The sequence below is a fragment of the Pygocentrus nattereri genome, chromosome 4 (genome assembly GCF_015220715.1).
Source record: "Pygocentrus nattereri isolate fPygNat1 chromosome 4, fPygNat1.pri, whole genome shotgun sequence".
NCBI lineage: Eukaryota > Metazoa > Chordata > Actinopteri > Characiformes > Serrasalmidae > Pygocentrus > Pygocentrus nattereri.
In genome coordinates, this window is record NC_051214.1 from 31,262,379 (window position 1) to 31,281,235 (window position 18,857).

Genomic DNA, 18,857 nt, shown 5'->3' on the forward strand with positions numbered 1-18,857 from the left:
TCAGGAGACCATCCACCACCTCATCAGGAGCATGCCCAGGCATTGTAGGGAGGTCATACAGGCACGTGGAGGCCACACACAATACTGAGCCTCATTTTGACTTGTTTTAAGGACATTACATCAAAGTTGGATCAGCCTGTTGTGTGTTTTTCCACTTTAATTTTGTGTGTGACTCCAAATCCAGGCCTCCATTGGTTAATAAATTTGATTTCCATTGACGATTTTTGTGTGATTTTGTTGTCAGCACATTCAACTTTGTACAGAACAAAGTATTCAATGAGAATATTTAATTCATTCAGATCTAGGATGTGTTATTTGAGTGTTCCCTTTATTTTTTTGAGCAGTATATATATATATATATATATATATATATATATGAGCATATTATTATTTTATTTATGAATTTATATCTTATATAGATACTCATGTAATATATGGATGACCCTGCATACTGACAAGGTACAAAAACATTTTGTTTATGTGTGTGTGTGTGTCAGTGCATGCATGTGTGTGTGTGTGTGTGTGTGTGTGTGTGTCTGTCAGCGTTCCCATAAAAACACAGAACTAATCCACTGACAGTCTTAGCATTGTTTAACCAACCAAGCTCTAATTCCATGAGTGATATTTAATCAACAGCTCAGTGAAACATGAATAACATATGGGGTCTGGTGGGGATAAAGCCTTGATACCAAATGCCACTACAGCTGAGCACTCTTACTGCCTCACAAATGCATGGGCCAGAAAGGCTCTGCAGTGACCACCAAGGGACCACACCATAGCTTCAGATGAAAGCCCTGACAGTGAGAGGGGATACAGGAGAGAATTGGGACACTGCATGTGTCCGTTTGAGTTTAGGAGAGCTGATAGATGGCGCTGGGAGGATTGGGAGAGAGAGAGAGAATGTGAGAGAGAAAGAGAGAAAGAGAGAGAAAAAGAGAAAGGGAGAAGAGAAAGAAGGAGAGGGCCGGATGGCATGATCTAACCATCACAGATGGGGGAGAAAAAAAAAGTCTGCAATAATGGGGAGGCCGACAGATGCTCCAGTTTCCTTGACAGAAATGGAGGTCAAGTGGAGCTTTATGTGAAAGGAACACAGGCGGAGAGGGAGCGAAGGCAAAGGAGCACATTATGACTAACTAGTGGTTTGGGAGGACAGAGGAGCAGTGCAATTCTTTTAACTGGAAGGAGTGGAAAGGGGGAAAAATAGAAAAACCACAGCATAGACAGGAAAGATAGGTATAAGAGGATTTTTGAGGCAATATTAAAGAAGAATTACCTTTGGTTCCCCCTGAAGGTTTGTCACACTTGCATATCTTAACTCCTTGCCTGCCCTTTTCCCTCAAAATGGGGGGAGGGTACAAGTAATGCAGCATTGTAGGAACATGTCCCTATTACAGGATGAGGTACCATACTTACTACCATGCTATAGCCGGCGGTGCGCATGTGACCTGCCTATTGGTAGCTGCAGAGGAATGCTCTGATGACTTGCATGCATAATAGTAGTAGACCAAAAGAGATTTTGCCCCCAAAACAGCCCTGAAGCCCCAAGATAGAAGACGACCCCACAGCTAAGGATCACATAGAGAGGAGGGGGAAAAAAAACAGAAGGTACTATTTGCAAATGAGGTGTGAAAGTGTGATGAACCTTTTTTAAAGTATAAAGAATGTAAAGGCTCTATATCAATTAAAGGCCTTTCTTAGAACTGAACATCAAAGTCAGGAACCATTGAAGAGCCTTTACTTTTAATAGTGTAAAGCACGTTTCTCATGGAGTGATGGGATGAACGAGCAGCAGGCAGCCATCAGAGAATCCAGAGTAATCTCTTTATGCGACTCAGTGACACTCATTCCTCACATCAAGGTCTCATTTCAACTTTTTACCTCTCTGTATATTTACATTAGTAGTAGTAATTTTGGAAAACAGTGTGTGACCTCTACTGCCCTCCTTGCATCATGCACTTCAGGGGTTTCTGTGTCACTTGGCAGCTGCCTATTCTTATTTCATTTTCTTCATCAAACATATGCCATCCTTTGCATTCCTGTCCAGTAGCACACACTGGTTTCTTTGCTGTAGAGCAATGGTAACCATCCATAGAGATCTATCGTCCTGCAGGATTCACTTTCAATCCCAATCTGCCTCACCTCATCCAGCTAAAGACTGGCTATGTTCAAAATAGTCTACTACATACTGCTCACATAGTAATTGTGCCCAAAGTAGCAAGTAATGTGTAGTATGTGACCGACCTGAATTTCCTCAATATGCCAAAGATGTCAATGAAATACTGCTCCAGCAAAAAATCAGAGCTAGTTCCCAGACATACTGCACCCCATAATGCAGTGCAGCCATTTTGGGAGGTTGTAATCACTGACATAAGCAACTGGCTTCAGCATTCAATACATAAATTATGGAAAAATAAAAGAAATGTATTCAAATGTTGCTGAACTCTTGAAGCCACACCAGCTTTCTCTGATGGTTTTAAAGTTGGTGTTCTTGCTTAATAAAGTTAACCTACTACATAGACAATGTGGTTTAAACAGTAACTTAGCTAATAAAGTTGGGCTTAGCTGAACAATCCATTTAGCACTTGTTTCTCAGACTCCTGTGTGGAGTCACACTGCTTATTATTTAGTCTAACTAGCTCATATTACCAACTACGAGTGTAATAAAAATGAAATCACTTGCAAATGGATGAAAATACGTATGTTTAGAAGCTAGACAGTCCAATGCTGACATTTTTAAAGTTTATTCTTGGCTTTGGAAACAGACAGAAAACATCATCCTGTCCTCTGTGATGGATTTAGGTGTCTTTTAAAAGGCTCATCCCTTGACCAAACTATAAAAAGAGGGTAGCAACGGTTGCTAAGCAGTGATAGAGGGCTGAGGAATATGGGGTGGGTCTTAAGATGGGTCTAATTGGCTCAGTCCATGATGTTAGTGATCTAGTCACACTTCTGCCCTGTAGTACAACATATGGCTTGCATTGTATACTGGACAGTATGCTACTGATGATGAAGGGGAGGATGTAGTATATAGTGTTTGCAGTTTGTGTTATAGAATACACAGTATGCTGTTTCAAACACAATCACTATCTCTAGAGGTTTTGAGATTTGGGTTAGAGGTGAAATCTGTAGGAAAGATCTTCAGGAGTTAACTTGGTGGCTATGCAGTCTTGAACATAAAGGCTTCTGAATGTTTTTTGTCTTGGATATACGGTTCTAGTGAAAATCTCTTAGAACAAGAGTTGTTGTTTGTAAGACCAAAAAAAAGGTCCTACGCCTTGTATCAATAGTGGAACTCTTTCTGGTGCTATATGGAACCATTCATGAAAGCTTGTTTTACCATTTTTTGAAGGTCCCTGAGTAGCCATTCAAAAGAAAATCGACACAGACATTTTTCATTTAATACATTTTTTTTCCTCTAAAACAGGCAGAAACTGCATTTCATGGTTAGTGTGAAAGAGAGTTAAAGAACCATATACAATGGATTTTCCTTTCTAGAGAAGAACCATTTAGTCATGCAAAGAGCAATTTATGCCTTCAAATGGTCCTTGGAATTATCACGGTTATATAACCAAAGCCTTGCTAACAGAACCCTTGACCAAACAATTTTCTTCTGAAAAGAGGTAAAACCAATTGTTTGCCTTCAATGTGTTGGCTAAGGATGCCATTTTTGGTTCCCTAAAGAACCTTTCAGATAAGTGCTTGCAATCAAGATTAAAAAATTATAAATATATTGAAATGAACCAAAGGTTCTATGACATCACTGCAAAGCCCCCCCCCCCCCCCCAAATACAATAGAAAGAAAATAATAATATGTTCCACAGATGAAAAAATGGCTGGTGAAGACTGAAGAGTGTCTCAGAGCTGGACATGATGGAGTACATTTACATTTAAGGCATTTGGAAGAAGCTGTTGTCAGGAGCTTCGGTGTCTTGCCCAAGTACTCTTACAGGTGTAATGTGATGTGATTACCCAGATTGGGAATTGAACCCCACTCTGCTGTAGTATTACCCTCTATGCTACACCAACTGCTACAGAAGGAGTAGGCAGGGATATGTAGTATTAAGTGGCAGCTCCAGGGAAAGTCTTTAACAGAGGCAGACTCTGTATGCCATCTCTATGGCTTGGGGGAAAAAAGGACACAGAGATTGCACTCTGCTCCCTAGAGATTCACATAGCCTTGGAATGTGGCAGAAACACACAGAGCATGTCAGACAGACGGAGCACGTCAGGTGGATCGTGATAGCAATAAACATAAGTGTGCACGTGTGTGCAGTCGGCTTACAGAGCTGCTCAGACTGCCGACACACACACACACACACACACACAGAGGTTTTCATGTCTCCACAGCCCAAGGGCTCGGTGTGCAGTACATAACTGACTGGGGAAGCATGCCTCAGGCGCTTTTCTCCCCTTTACCCCCCACAGTGCTCACCCTCTCTGGCTAGTGGAGCTAACGGTAGTGGTGTCAGCCTAGGGTCTTGCCTGCCTCATTTGCTCTGGTGGCAGACTACAACGCTAACACCATGCTAGCAGAAAGAAGCACTCCAGAGGAGGAGTGGTTTTCTCATCAGCTGGTGATGCTGTCACTCAATGTGTTATATCTCTGCACTCAGGAGTTGTATGAACCTGATGAACTTTAAAGCATCCACATAATGGAAACCTGTTTTTTTAGCTTGAGTTTTACCAACATATTAACATATAATCACCTATTTAGCCTACACACAGTGAAGTTATAAGATTGCATTTTGAATTAGGTGTAATACAATGATGTGCAGCTCATCAGAACAGAGCTCATTTATATATATATATATATATATATATATATATATATATATATATATATATATATATATATATATATATATATATATATATATATATATCAGTATTAAAGGCACAGTAACAAAACCAGCCTGATTAATCAGGATAAAGGGAGGATAATTTTTGGTATGTAAAGCCACACGAATGTGGACCTCAGGGACAAATAAATGCAAGAAAAATGAAAAGATATGTTTGAGTTATACCACACATTTCCATTCAATCAAATGCAGTAGATTGAGACCACAGATTAAGTCTCTTCAACATAAAATACTAACATATTTAATGTTACTGTGTTTTCAGTTGTTAGTCAAACAACTACTGGTTTACTTTTTTTTTTTATTACAGAGTGTTACACCTCTGACAGCTGACAGAACATTTCACCTATGACCAAAAGTGGAGTGTGGTAATAAAAGGCTGAGCTATTCCACCCCGTCTTAGTAGCTTTAATGTGGAAACGACTGTAATAAGGACACAGCAGCAGTGTGGGAAGATGTCAGCTCCAAACAATGTTTGGGAATATTTGGTCACATTAAAATCTCAGAGAGTGATGCTGGAGAGGCAATGCTTGAAGATTCAAGTTCTTTGGAAGATCCACCAATGGCTTTTAAGATTAACACAAGATTTATACAAACACACAGGCCCATTACAATCATAGTGAAGAATGTTTCCCACCTAACATGGATTTTGAGGCAGATCTCAAACTAGGCTTTACCCAGTCAATTGCCCTTTTAAAAGAGAATCCTACTGATTTTTCTTTTTCGTTTCTGCAAAATTCAGTCACTGAGATGTAAAAGACTTTCAGAGTTGCTTGATGTGAAATGGATCATTGCAGAGAAACATTTTTTTTAACAGTGGTGGTAATGTGAACCAGGGGTTGCTATGACTACAATGCATATAAAGCCATTTTATTTACTATCTAAGATGACAGGTGAACCTACACGTGTCTTCAGAGTTTGTAAATGTGATGATGATGGCAAAATAGTGGCAAATCTGAAAAATATAACTTTTCTTTAGATACTAGTGTGCCATACATACTACATGTCCAAATGTTTGTGGACACCAGCTCATTTAATGTTTCAACAGAAATCAAGTGTATTAATGAGGAGTGTGTCTTTCTTTGAGAGGTTTTCACTAGACATTGTGATGAACATTGCTGTGAGGATTTGATTGCTTTTAGCCACAAGAGCATATGTGATGTCAGTTACTGATGTTTGATGATTAGCTCTAGATCACAAACACCACTCCAACTCAACTATAAGATATTGGACAAAGCTCCATCACTCTAGAGCACACAGTTCCTCTGCTCCACAGCCCAATGCTGGGAGGCTTTATACCCCTCTAGCCAACACCTGGCATGGGGTCTTGTGACCTCAGGCTCATGTGTGTGTGCTTCAGAGCACTCCATTCTGCTGGCATTCCTCTTCTATGGAGTTTATACAAGCTGTATGTACACGACTGAACCCTGGTTCAATGTCAGAAGGGCTTGGACACTACATATTTGCTACAGATGGCATTTAAATGCTTATATCAAAACTGGCATACAAATACAATGTCTCAGGCAGCATGTTCATAACCATTTCTTGTATTAGCTTTCTGTGAGGGTGCTTTTAGAGGCATTTGGTTCCCAAAACAAACACTGTGAGTTTCCATAGAAAATATCAAACCTCGGAATGATTATGTTACAGTCATAAGCTTTTCCAGTTTACTAGCTTTTGCAAGCCACCTGACACTTAATTGCAGTTTATTTTGAGTGCATTATCTGCATCCAGCTCTTACACTCATTCATTTGTTCAACCATCCATCCATCCATTCATTCATTTTTTTGTTGTTGGCTGTTAAAATGATGCATTCAGCAATGCAATTGTTCTAACCAGCTGAATGTCAGGATTGAAAAATAAGCAAATAAATACTAATAATAATCATGTATTATTCTAAATATCATATTATGTTATAAATTATAAAATAATATTATAAATCATTATAAACATACACAACAGACAGAGAGAGAGACAGAGAGAGAGACAGAGAGAGAGAGAGGGAGAGAGAAAGAGACAGAGAGAGAGGGAGAGAGAAAGAGACAGAGAGAGAGAGAGAGAGAGAGAGAGAGAGAGAGAGAGAGAGAAAGAGAGAGAGAGAGAGAGAGAGAGAGAGAGAGAGAGAGAGAGAGAGAGAGAGAGCTCCACACCACCTCGAAAGCGATGACATCATGACAATCGTGAGGCATTGATCATCGCGAGCGTGGCTTTTTAAAACACCGGCACAAATGGACGCGCGAGTCCGAGCCGAACGAGAAACACGAGAGACGAGCACAAAATAACCACAGGAACAGACCGCACCATCATTCCGCCACACCAAGCAGCCCATTTTTTAATCTTCACGCACACACGCGCGCGTACATGCCGGCACTGCGTCTGTCTGCTGCAGAGATTTTCCCCGAGTAGTCTATCACGCACAAACAGAAGACACACGCACACACACGCACGCACGGACGGTCTGATGTTTAGTCTGCTGCTCTGTCTGCACTCACAGCGCTGATCACCGAGCGCAGACATTACGCAAAAGCCTTCTACACACATACATACACCTCACACACACCGTCGCTTTGAACGGTGATGTTGGAGAGAGAGAGAGAGAGAGAGAGAGAGAGAGAGAGAGAGAGAGAGAGAGAGAGAGAGAGAGAGAGCGAGCAGAAAGGCTGGTGGAGTAACGGCTCGTTTCAACAGCAGAGAGCGGGTCTCCTCAGGGGAGGCGATGGATCCTCAGATGCACCGTGCACGCGCGCCTCATCATCACTACTCCAGCCTGTTCAGCATTCATAGCCACGCTCTCTTCTTCACTCACTCACTCACTCACTGACTCGCTCACCGACTATCTACAATCTCACAAACGCAGACTTTTGGCTCAGACGTCTGCCTTTCAGAGAAGCCTTTAAATGGTCTAGATTCTTAAAAGTGTACAAGGCACTTCTCAATTACAAAAACGGCTCCCCACTGAAAAAAACATGTTCTTTAGGGAATAGTGGCTCTCTCACGCTCCACAGAGCCCTTTTCGACATAGTCATTTTGAAAAGTGCACAACTTTGCCGGCGCAGCTCCGTCTGGCCAAGCAAAGCCAAAGCGCTGGAGATGCGTAAAAGTGAGCGCAAGTTTACGCACCGGCGTGACTCTGGCTGCGAGATCATGACGCGCTCCGAACTCGGGGTTTAAACCAGGTGACGGCTGCCAAACGCAAGCTGAGTTGGGCAGTGAGTGAGGGCGCAGGGGGCGACGGCGCGCGCTGCAACTTTGGTTCCTCGCCACGCGAACAGCTCTCCCGCCGCGCCGCTTTTACTCACCTCCACACTTGTCCCATCTGGAGGATGTGGATGATCGTCTGCCAGACCCACACGGAGATGCGGCAGCACCTGCCCCTCGCGCTCAAGCCCGCCGCGGCCCTGCGGCCGCTGCTGAGCCCTTCCACGGAGCCCAGGCCGCCCCCCGTGTAGTCCTGCACGAACCACCTGAAGCTGAGGATCTGCACGAGCACCGAGGGCACAAGCACGAAGAAGAGCGTGAGGCCGCCCCAGAGGTAGTCCCGCTTGGCGTAGTAGTCGGCGGCCAGCCACACGTCCGTGCCCACGTCCCAGAAGAAGACGAGCAGCGCGAGCACGATCCATAGACAGTCGAGCCAGAGGCGCTCCTCGCCGTCGGGGGGCCGCCGCTGGCGTGCGCCGCCTCCTCCGCCGCCCCCCCGCTGCCTGCCAAGCAGGTAGTGCAGGCACGCGCTCCGGCAGCCCCAGTAGCACGACGACGTGTTGCAGCAGTGGCAGATGTGGAAGGAGCTGCCCGCGCGCGGGTCGTCCTCGCCGCACCCGCCGCCCGCGCCCACCTCGTCCAGGTTGTGCAGCTGGGCGAAGCCGGTGACGACCCCCCGACCGTCGGACTTCGCGGCCATCTTGCTCTCTCGAGCGCCCACCTCCGGCTTCCGGGCCTGCCCACGTCACTTCCCTGACACCTGTTTCGCGAGGGGACCCCTAATGAGGGAGCCATGGAGCTTTGGGGGCACGCGCATGCAACAGCAGCTCGACACAATGGGGGGTCCCGGCGACAGCAGCACCGGCAACAGCAGCAGCAACGCAGCGGAGCGCGAGCATCCTCCACTCTCCGAGACCAAAGAGAGAGAGAAAGAAAGAGGGTCCAATCGTTCCTCTAAGGGAAGGTGTCTGGGAACGCCACGGGGTCAGAGATTAATCTCGAGAAGCAATCTGGTGGCAGGACGCTGCATCTGTCACCTGCGCATGGCGAGCGCGCGCCGTGTTCCCTGCCGTGTCCCCCGTTCTCTTCGTCCCTGAGCTGCGCGAGGCGAATGGCAGCGCTGCTTGCTTGCTTGCCGGCTTCTCGGTCGAAATGCACCTCAACCAAAGGCGCGATTCCACCCCCTCCTCCTCCTGATCCTCCTCCTCTGCTCATTGATGATGCCACCTAGTGTTTCGCTTTAAACCCTAAAACTGGACGGAGGGGGTGGCTGAATGATGTAATGCAGTAGTGAGCACGCCGCTCTTGTTTTTTTCCCCTTTAACCCCTTCCAGTCACAGACTCGAGCAACATCGTGAGGTTTATCTTCGCCGAAGTCTGTCGCGCGCTCACACGGCGTGCGGGGATAAAGTATGTCCCGTGCACCCCTGCTGCCTGTCCAGAACAAGGACGCTCGTGCAGAAAGCATAAAAACGATGACGACTGGTACAGAGACAGGATCACCCCCCTTTCCTTTCCCCTGAATCACCACCACCACCCCTTAAAATCACGACCAGTGTCCTGCGCAGAAAGTCCATTTATAGTGTTAGGAAATTTGTCATCGTTCCTTGCTGTTCTTACATGCAGTACGGGCGAGGAGCGGAACTGTCCGCGGTGCTGAAGTTACTCAGCTTCGAAAAAGAACACCGTGGAAAGCGTGTGTCATCTGGTAGTTGGGTAACTAGAGTTTGTGAGCATAAGGAATCGTGTGGGCGCCATGTGGTGCCACTATGCGTCTCTGTAGGCGAGCGAAACACGCCGTGAATCATGATTAGTGGTGTGAGCAGGTGTGAGCAGTTTACTTACAAGCCACTCCAGTACACCTCCACATAAGTTCCGGCCATCAAAGTTTTGTTTTTGTTAAGACTGTTTTAGCACAAAAATATAAATAAATCTAAGATAAATGCGTCCAGCACTATCCTGATCAAAAATGTTTTAAGAAAGGGGAAAACAGCTCATTTTTGATTTCAGATGTTAAGGTTGGGGTTCGGCTTAGAAAACAATACATTTACAATTATATTATATATACACCCCTAAAAAGGATGGTTCTTCACAGGTTCTTCAGTAAAGAAATGGTTCCATATTGAACCATGAGCACTCAAAGAACCACTAGATTGAAAAGGGTTCTTTACAGCCCCAAAAAAGGGTCCTTCAATTATTACAATGCCACGCTTGTAAGAATAGAAGTGCTAATGGTTCTACATAGAACCCTTTACAGCACCTCCTCAAAAACCATATTTAAAAGGGGTGGATCTTCAAGGGTTCTTTAGTAAAGAAAGTGGGTCTATATAGAACCATGAACACCCAAAGAACCATTTGCCTAATTAAAAGGTTCTTTGTGAAAGGATTCTTTACAATGTGCAATATATGGTTCTATATGGAACCTTTTTGAAAATGGTTCTATATAGCACCAAAAAGGGTCCCTCCATTATTATTATGTCATGCAATGCAAATAACTCTTTAATCCTGAAAAGGGTTCTTTGAGTGCTGATGGTTCTATATAGAACCATTTTCTCTACTAAATAAGAACCCTTTTTTTTAAGCGTGCATAGAATGAACACTCAAAGAGCCATTTGAATGTTTAAAGGGTTCTTCGCGTTGTGAAATGGCTCTTCAGGTTGATGGAGAATGTGTTGTATATCGTTCTGAAAATTTAAAAAAAAAAATTTTTTAAAACATTTTTTAAAATGTTTTATTTAGAATAATAAACAATACATTTTCAGTCAATCAAACAAACCATTTCAAGCACAGTATGTGTATCATAGGGGTCAAATGCATCCTCAAGTCCTGATGCTGTATAAAAACAAACCTGTGTGTGTGTGTGTGTGTGTGTGTGTGTGTGTGTGTGTGTGTGTGTGTGTGTGTGTGTGTGAGAGAGAGTGAGAGAGAGAGAGAGAGAGAGAGAGGGAGGAAGAGAGAGAGAGTGAGAGAGAGAGAGAGTGAGAGAGAGAGTGTGAGAGAGAGAGAGAGAGAGAGAGAGAGAGAGAGAGAGAGAGAGAGAGAGAGAGAGAGGGAGAGAGAGAGAGTGAGACAAAGAACTCAGTCCTGTCCACATGTATTTACCAGCACAGCAGCCAAAAACATTCCACTGCTGTCTAGTTCCACCGTCCTGTCTGTTTTCACAGCCTCCTAAATCCTGAACACCTGTGCTTCCACCAGGGAGGCATTTACCAGGATTAAGACTGTACAACTGTTACATTAAGACCAGTTCCATGCCTCATGCTGTCACCAGGCTTGGACCCTTTCATGAAGCTGAGTCATGAATTTCATAAAGTGATAATATCATAAACTTAATTAAATGATATTAGTATAATGAGTGTGTTAAATAATCCTCTAGATTCACAAGAGAATGACATATCTGCTTCATTTAAAATTTGTAATCAGTGACACTGATACGACCTGTCCAGGGTGTATCCTGCCTTTCGCCCGATGACCACTGGGATAGGCTCCCCTGAGGGAGAAGCGGCTTAGAAAATGTGTGTGTGTGTGTGTGTGTGTGTGTGTGTGTGTGTGTGTGTGTGTGTTAGAGACACTGACACAGACCTCTTAAATTGAAATTTCTTTACAGATATTCATTGTTATAAATCTAGCATACAGTCTTGAAGTTTAATGCTCCAATACTGCAGTCTGTCTACATTTTTCCAAATAAAAACGCCATAGGGATACTTTGGAGTGATGCCATAGAAGAACCACCTACCTTCAGTTCCTCAAATGGCCTTTTAATGTGAGGTTATTTAAAGGAATATTTCAGGTTTTTAAACATAATCTTGATCTGCTGAATCTACAGCTTGCACTCTTAAAAATAAAGGCCCCTCAATGGTTCTTTGCTTGGGTGTATTGGTCTTGAGGTTCTTTAAACTTTAAAAAAAGGTTCTTCACACTCATGCATCTCATTTTGAAAAATGGCTCTTCAGAGAGATATCTATTTTTAAGATACATTATGGAGCCAAAAGTGGTTCTTCTAAATCATTGGAATTCCCTCTTAGTCTCTGCCTGTAGTATATATGATCACTTACCCCTGACAGTAATTTAGATCTTTTTCTGTACTTAGTTAGAGAATATAAAATTCATCAACTTAAAGCACACTTACAATAGCAGCCCATAGGCAGTGTGTAACAATGTCTTTTCTGGTATTTTACGAATAGGTAAAAGGTCTAAAAGGTCTAAATTACTGTCGGGGGTAAGTGATCATATATGCTACAGGCAGAGACCTCCAATTTTTTTTAAATATCTGCAAAAGTAATTGATTAAGATGTAAACAAAATCATTCAGAGTGACTTGATGTGAAATGTTCCATCAGATCTCTGTGCCCCCAGTGACAGGTGGAAGTGGTCGCAGTAAGCAGCCGCCATTGAGCAGCCACATTGCGGCCGCTTCACGGCGACTTGTATTAGCTAACACCATTCAGTAGCCACATCACGGCCGCTTTTATTAGCTGACACCATTGAACAGCTGCATCGCGGCCACTTTCAGCCACCACTGAGAAGCCACATCGCGGCCACTTTTTTTTAGAAGCTGCCATTGAGCAGCCACAACGCGGCCACTTTTATTAGCAGCTGCCATTGAGCTTCCACACTGCGGCTACTTCGCAGTCACTTTTATTAGCTGACACCACTGAGCAGCCACATCGCAGCCAATTATATTAGCAGCTGCCACTGAGAAGCCACAACGCGGCCACTTTTATTAGCAGCTGCCACTGAGCAGCCACACTGCGGCTACTTCGCAGTCACTTTTATTAGCTGACACCACTGAGCAGCCACATCGCAGCCAATTATATTAGCAGCTGCCACTGAGCAGCCACATTGCAGCCTCTTCACCATCACATCGCAGCCAATTTGTGGCCACTTTTATTAGCTGACACCATTAAGCAGCCACATCATGGCCACTTATATTAGCAGCTGCCATTGAGCAGCAACATCGCAGCCACTTTTATTAGCAGTTGCCTTTGAGCAGCCACATTCGGCCACTTCACAGCCACTTTTATTAGCTGACACCATTAAGCAGCCACATCATGGCCACTTATATTAGCAGCTGCCATTGAGCAGCAACATCGCAGCCACTTTTATTAGCAGTTGCCTTTGAGCAGCCACATTCGGCCACTTCACAGCCATTTTTATTAGCTGACACCACAAAGCAGCCACATCACAGTGACTTTCATTAGCAGCTGCCGTTGAGCAGCCACATCACAGCCACCAAGTCAGAAGGCATGAAAAATTACACGATACCTGTAAAAAGACATCGTAAAGAAATGTTGAATTTACAAAGAAGATTTAAAGAAGAAAAAAGATTAAATAAACATGATGTGTTCTTTATTTGACAATAACAAACATAATTTATAAATAATAAATACCTTGTAAACATTACTTATGTCTTAATAATGTTTATGTTCATGATTTATTAATATTAATAAATGTAGTAAATAATTTTCACCAAAGCATTACTAAAGCAAATACAGCAAAAAAGAAAGAAAGTACGGAAATGCAAAAAACTTGGACTCTTAATTGATAAGACAGCAAGCCTCTAGAAGATAAAAGGTTCATTACATTATTAAACATTTAATCTTGTAATTTCTACAGTAAAACTGATCTGCTTTCCCTATTATTTCCATACACATTTTCTGTTTGTCCTTTATTATTATTTAAATCCAAAATACCCATTGATACCCAATATCTATGATTAATTATCCTTGCTTGTCAAGTTTAACAAAATGTGTTGTCTACTTCAGCACCTTAAATAGAGTGTGAGTAGTGTTAAACAGAAACAGACACCAACCTTTCATGAGTTACAGCAATATTAAGATTCGTCTCCCATAAGGAGAAAATATATACAATATATTTCCAAAAGTATTCACTCAACCATCCAAATAATTGAATTCAGGTGTTCCAATCACTTCCATGGTCACAGGTGTATAAAACCATGCATCTAGGCCTGTAGACCGCTTCTACAAATATTTGTGAAAGAAGGGGTTGCTCTCAGGAGCTCAGTGAATTTCAGAGTGGTACCATGATAGGATGCCACCTGTGCAAGTCCAGTCATGACATTTCCTCACTTCTAAATATTCCACATATTCGACAGCATCTCAGCCACAAAGTGGTAGGCCACGTATAATGACAGAGTGGGGTCAGTGGATGCTGAGGTGCATAGTGTGCAGAGGTCACCAACTTTCTGCAGAGTCAATCACTACAGACCTCCAACTTCATGTGGCCTTCAGATTAGCTCAAAATCAGTGCGTAGAGAGCTTCATGGAATGGGTTTCCATGGCTGAGCAGCTGCATCCAAGCCTTACATCACCAAGCGCAATGCAAAGTGTTGAATGCAGTGGTGTAAAGTGCTGCCACTGGACTCTAGAGCAGTGGAGACGTGTTCTCTGGAGTGACTAATTATGCTTCTCCATTTGGCAATCCGATGGATGAGTCTGGGTTTGGCGGTTGCCAGGAGAACACTAGTTGCCTGACTGCATTGTCCCAAGTGTAAAGTTTGGTGGAGAGGGGATTATGGTGCGGTGTTGCTTTTCAGGAGTTGTGCTTGGCCCCTTTGTTCCAGTGAAAGGAACTCTTAACGCTTCAGCACCAAGAGATTTTGGACAATTTCATGCTCCCAACTTTTTGGGAACAGTTTGGGGCTGGCACCTTCTTGTTCCAACATGACACGTCCTTAACCCAATAGAGCACCTTTGGGATGAATTAGAGTGGAGACTGTGAGCCAGGCCTTCTCATCCCACATCAGTGTCTGACCTTACAAATGCGCTTTTGGAAGAATGGTCAAAAATTCCCACAAACACACTCTTAAACCTTGTGGAAAGCCTTCCCAGAAGATTTGAAGCTGTTATAGCTGCAAAGGGTGGGCCGACACCATATGAAACCCTATGGATTAAGAATGGGATGCCACTCAAGTTCATATGCGTGTGAAGGCAGACGAGCGAATACTTTTGGCAATATAGTGTATATTTCAAATATATATCTGAAATATATTTTTGCAATATATGAAAATGGCCAAAAAATATTTATTAAATAAATGCATTTATTTGTATTGTTATTATATTTTTTAATTGTGTGCAATTTTAATAAAGGTTAAAGATGTAGCCTTCCGCCCGAAGACTGCTGGGATAGGCTCCAGCAACCCCCCCGCGACCCTGATGGAGAAGCGGCTTAGAAAATGGATGGATGGATGGTTAAAGATGTAACAAAATATACATGAACTAAATGAACGGTACTGACTGCTGTGTTTTGCATTGTACTTCCTCACAAATGGCAAACAAGATACCAAATTGTCAAACTACATTTTCACAGAGTATCAATAATCTACAACACTTGCTTTTGTCCAGTTAAAGGTCCATTTACCAACATTTATAATTAAGATACTGGAGCACAAATTCATTTCAAAAGCTACAAATTCACTTCAAAAGGTGGCTGTTAATAAAAGTGGCTGTGATGTGGCTGCTCAATGGCAGCTGCTAATAAAAGTGGCCGCAAAGTGGCCGTTTCCTGCAGCCACAAGAGCAGCCACTTCCGTCACCCAGCACACAGAGATTCAGCTCCTACTGTGGGAAATTTACGTCACACTGGTGGTAATAGTAGCCAAAGATCTGAAGAGTTTAATGGCTCTTTCATGGCAAAGTGTTAGGTTTACAGTATTGAAACAAAAACTAATACCCCCAAAAACCTTTTTTTTCCAGATTTACCACTATTTTTCATCATCACATATAAAACCTCAGATGACACCTGTAGGTTCACTGTTTATTTTGTATGATAAATAAATGGCTGTAGTTGTAGACATTGTGACCCCTGGTTCCATTCACCACCCATCCATTCACCACCATTGTAAAAAAATCTCTACAGTGTACCATTTCACATCAAACATATCTGAATGCTTTTGTTTACATCTTAACAATTGAGGCATGCACATTTTTTATTAGTTAATTAAATTAGTGCTCGTACATTCCTTTAAAGAAACATCCATTAAAAGGTCCTTCAAGGAACCAAAGAGGATTCTTCCATGAATTCTCCCACACATCCCTTTTGGACCCTTTAATTTTAAGAGAATTGGGAAATAAAAGCTGGATGCAGAGGTTTGTAAGCTGCCGTCTGTACTGCAGACAGTTCACTGAGGAGTGCATTACACTCGAGCAGCTTTAGTGGAGCCGGTCAGCCCACTCTGTCAGTGTCAGCTGGAGGCTCTTTTTGTGTTTCAGAGCAGAGGAAATCTCATAGAGATGTTTGATGAGAAGCATTAACCCGGAATAACCAGCATTTCTGGGCCACTGCGGCGAGGAGGGCCTATCAAAGCGGCCCCAAACGTGGCAAAGCAGTGTGTGTGAGATGCAGTGTGTCGTGGCATTGCAGCGAGGCGGATGGCTCATCAAAGCACTCTTGCAATGCTTCATAGCCTTTGGGCTTTTAACAAGCCACCCCTGTCATGCTGCAATAACAACACAAAGACAAGATTATTACAGTGCCATATAAGAGGCAGCCGCAGCAGACACTTCTAGACCACCGTGTTCTCATGCTACCATATAGAGAACTGATACGCTATAAACCTGAGCCGATAATGTACAGTCCCGTCTTCCAAAGCTCAGACAGACACCTCTGTTTGGTTACAGCCACTAAAATATCAGCTCTTAGTCAGGGGAATCTGTTTTCCTGCAAAACTCCATGCATTTTTAATGAGAGCAAATGGAGCCACATATTCTGGAGTAGTGTGGGATTCATGGTGCACATGTAACTCAAGCTAAATAATGCAGTGGCTGCAATTGCAGCCCATTCCCTAGAGGCTCCACACACTCACATCACCTCACTCAACAGGAAGCCTCTCTACTCACAACCAAATCTTGCTGCAATTATACTCTAAAAATGATAACGGTCCCTAAATTGTTCGTGGATTGGGCGTATGGTTCTTGGAAAAGTCTTTCAAGGGGAATTCCATGGAGTTTTCAAAATGGTTGCATAATTAAGTGGTTAAGAAATGAACAAAGTCACTGAGAGTTTGATGTGAAAGGCACTGTTGTAGAAAAACTTACAGAATTAGATATGTTCACAGCAGCAGTGATGGGAACCAGATGTCTGCAGAGTTTAATGTCTATAAAGGCTCCCTCAGAGAAAGTTATTACATGGAATGGTTAGGAAACCTGATGCATAGTTTCATGACAATTGAGATAAATTTTTACCTAAAACATGTTTTTGAATCCATCCATGGCAGAGGTGCATAGAGGGTATTGTGAGGCAAAATGGACCCCAGAATTGCCTCTATTTAATGATCATCACCATTAAATATAGAACTCAGACGATATATGTACACTGTAAAACATGAGAAGTCTGTTCAACTTCATGAATATGGTAACTGATTACATGCCGTTTCTTGAGTTGACTCAATTTAAGGACACAAGAGTTTACACAACTCAAAAATTCTCCCAGCTACTGTTTCTAGGTCTGAATCTAAATTAGATAAACAAGACTGAATGTAATTTTTACTCAGTTTCCTAACTAGCTGGCACTCCTTCTATCACACAGACCCATCTGGCATATTTTCCCCTTGGGCTTCAAGCTATGGACGGCTACGGTATTGCTGGGATTTTAACTTACAACCTCATGATGTTGAGATGAATTATTAAGCAGTTGCACCACATGAGACTCTGCCATGCTTTAAAGGTAAAACAACATATACTTTCTCCAATGTATTAAACATTTGACCACACTCAATTGTGATCCAGAAGTTGCTTCATGTGTTCCTGAGTGGTGCAGTAGACTAAACCATCACCCCAACAGGAGGTTGTGAGTATGAGCCCCAGCAATGTCATAGCCATCTATAAGTGAGTAGCCAAGAGGAAAAATGTCTAGCAGGATTGTATGATGGAAAGAGTCCTGGATAGTGGAGAAGTTGAGTATAAAGTATAAAGTTCATTTCATTTACTGAACAGATATAGAATTAAAACATTTAGAGAACTCTTGACTCAAGTTTGAGTTGTGTGAACTCTCATGTCCTCAAGATGAGGCAATTCAAGAAAATCCATGAAATCATTTACTTTATCATTTTGAGTTGAGCTGACCTCTCATTTTTAACAGTGTAGGCTCACCGGTCATTTTGGATAGTAAACAAAATCTAGAATGGCTATTTGTGTTGTAGACATGGTGACCCATGGTGCCCATCACTACCACTGTAAAGAAATCTGAGTCAGTAGGTTTCTCTAAAATGGAGCATTTCACATCAAACCATTCAGCCACTTTAAAGTGTATCAATTTCCTTTGGGATAAATTGGAAATGGGGTTTGTTATCCAGAACTAATCATCCAACATCATGCTTGACCTTCACATTGTGGCTGTGTGCAGCCAAATCATCACAGCAATGCTTCCTACTAAAACTCTTGATTTCAGAAGAAGCTTTGGATGAGCAGGTATCTATACAAACTTTTGGACATGTGGTGTAATTTGTGACTTACAGCTCAATAGTTGATTTATGCATAAAGTTGGAAAACTCCCTTTTAACTGATATAGAACATTTACATTATGTTGTAGTTCTTTAAGCAAGAAAATGATCCTTTGAAATGTTCTTTTGTAACCAAAGGTTCTACGGCATCACTTCAAATAACCCTTTTTGGTATCATTATTATTTAGTGTATATCAAAACTACCTTTATTACAGTATTACTGCACTAAAGTAGATTATATGATTCCATTTCAAGTGTGAGAGAAGATTTTACTGACATTTTGCAGAGACCTCCTGAGTTTTGTTCTTATAAATGATTGGGATCAAACCTGCACTTCTTTAT

General features: G+C 42.5%; 1 protein-coding gene across 1 annotated transcript in view; it reads right to left on the reverse strand.

The window, feature by feature from the left end:
* xkr6b (XK, Kell blood group complex subunit-related family, member 6b) overlaps positions 1-8,757 on the reverse strand; it is an 84,866-nt gene extending 76,109 nt beyond the window's left edge. The window contains exon 1 of the mRNA XM_017710520.2: positions 8,159-8,757. Coding sequence (XP_017566009.1) covers positions 8,159-8,757 — 599 coding nt within the window. The remainder of the gene's footprint in view (positions 1-8,158) is intronic.
* Between the last annotated feature and the right edge of the window lie 10,100 nt (positions 8,758-18,857).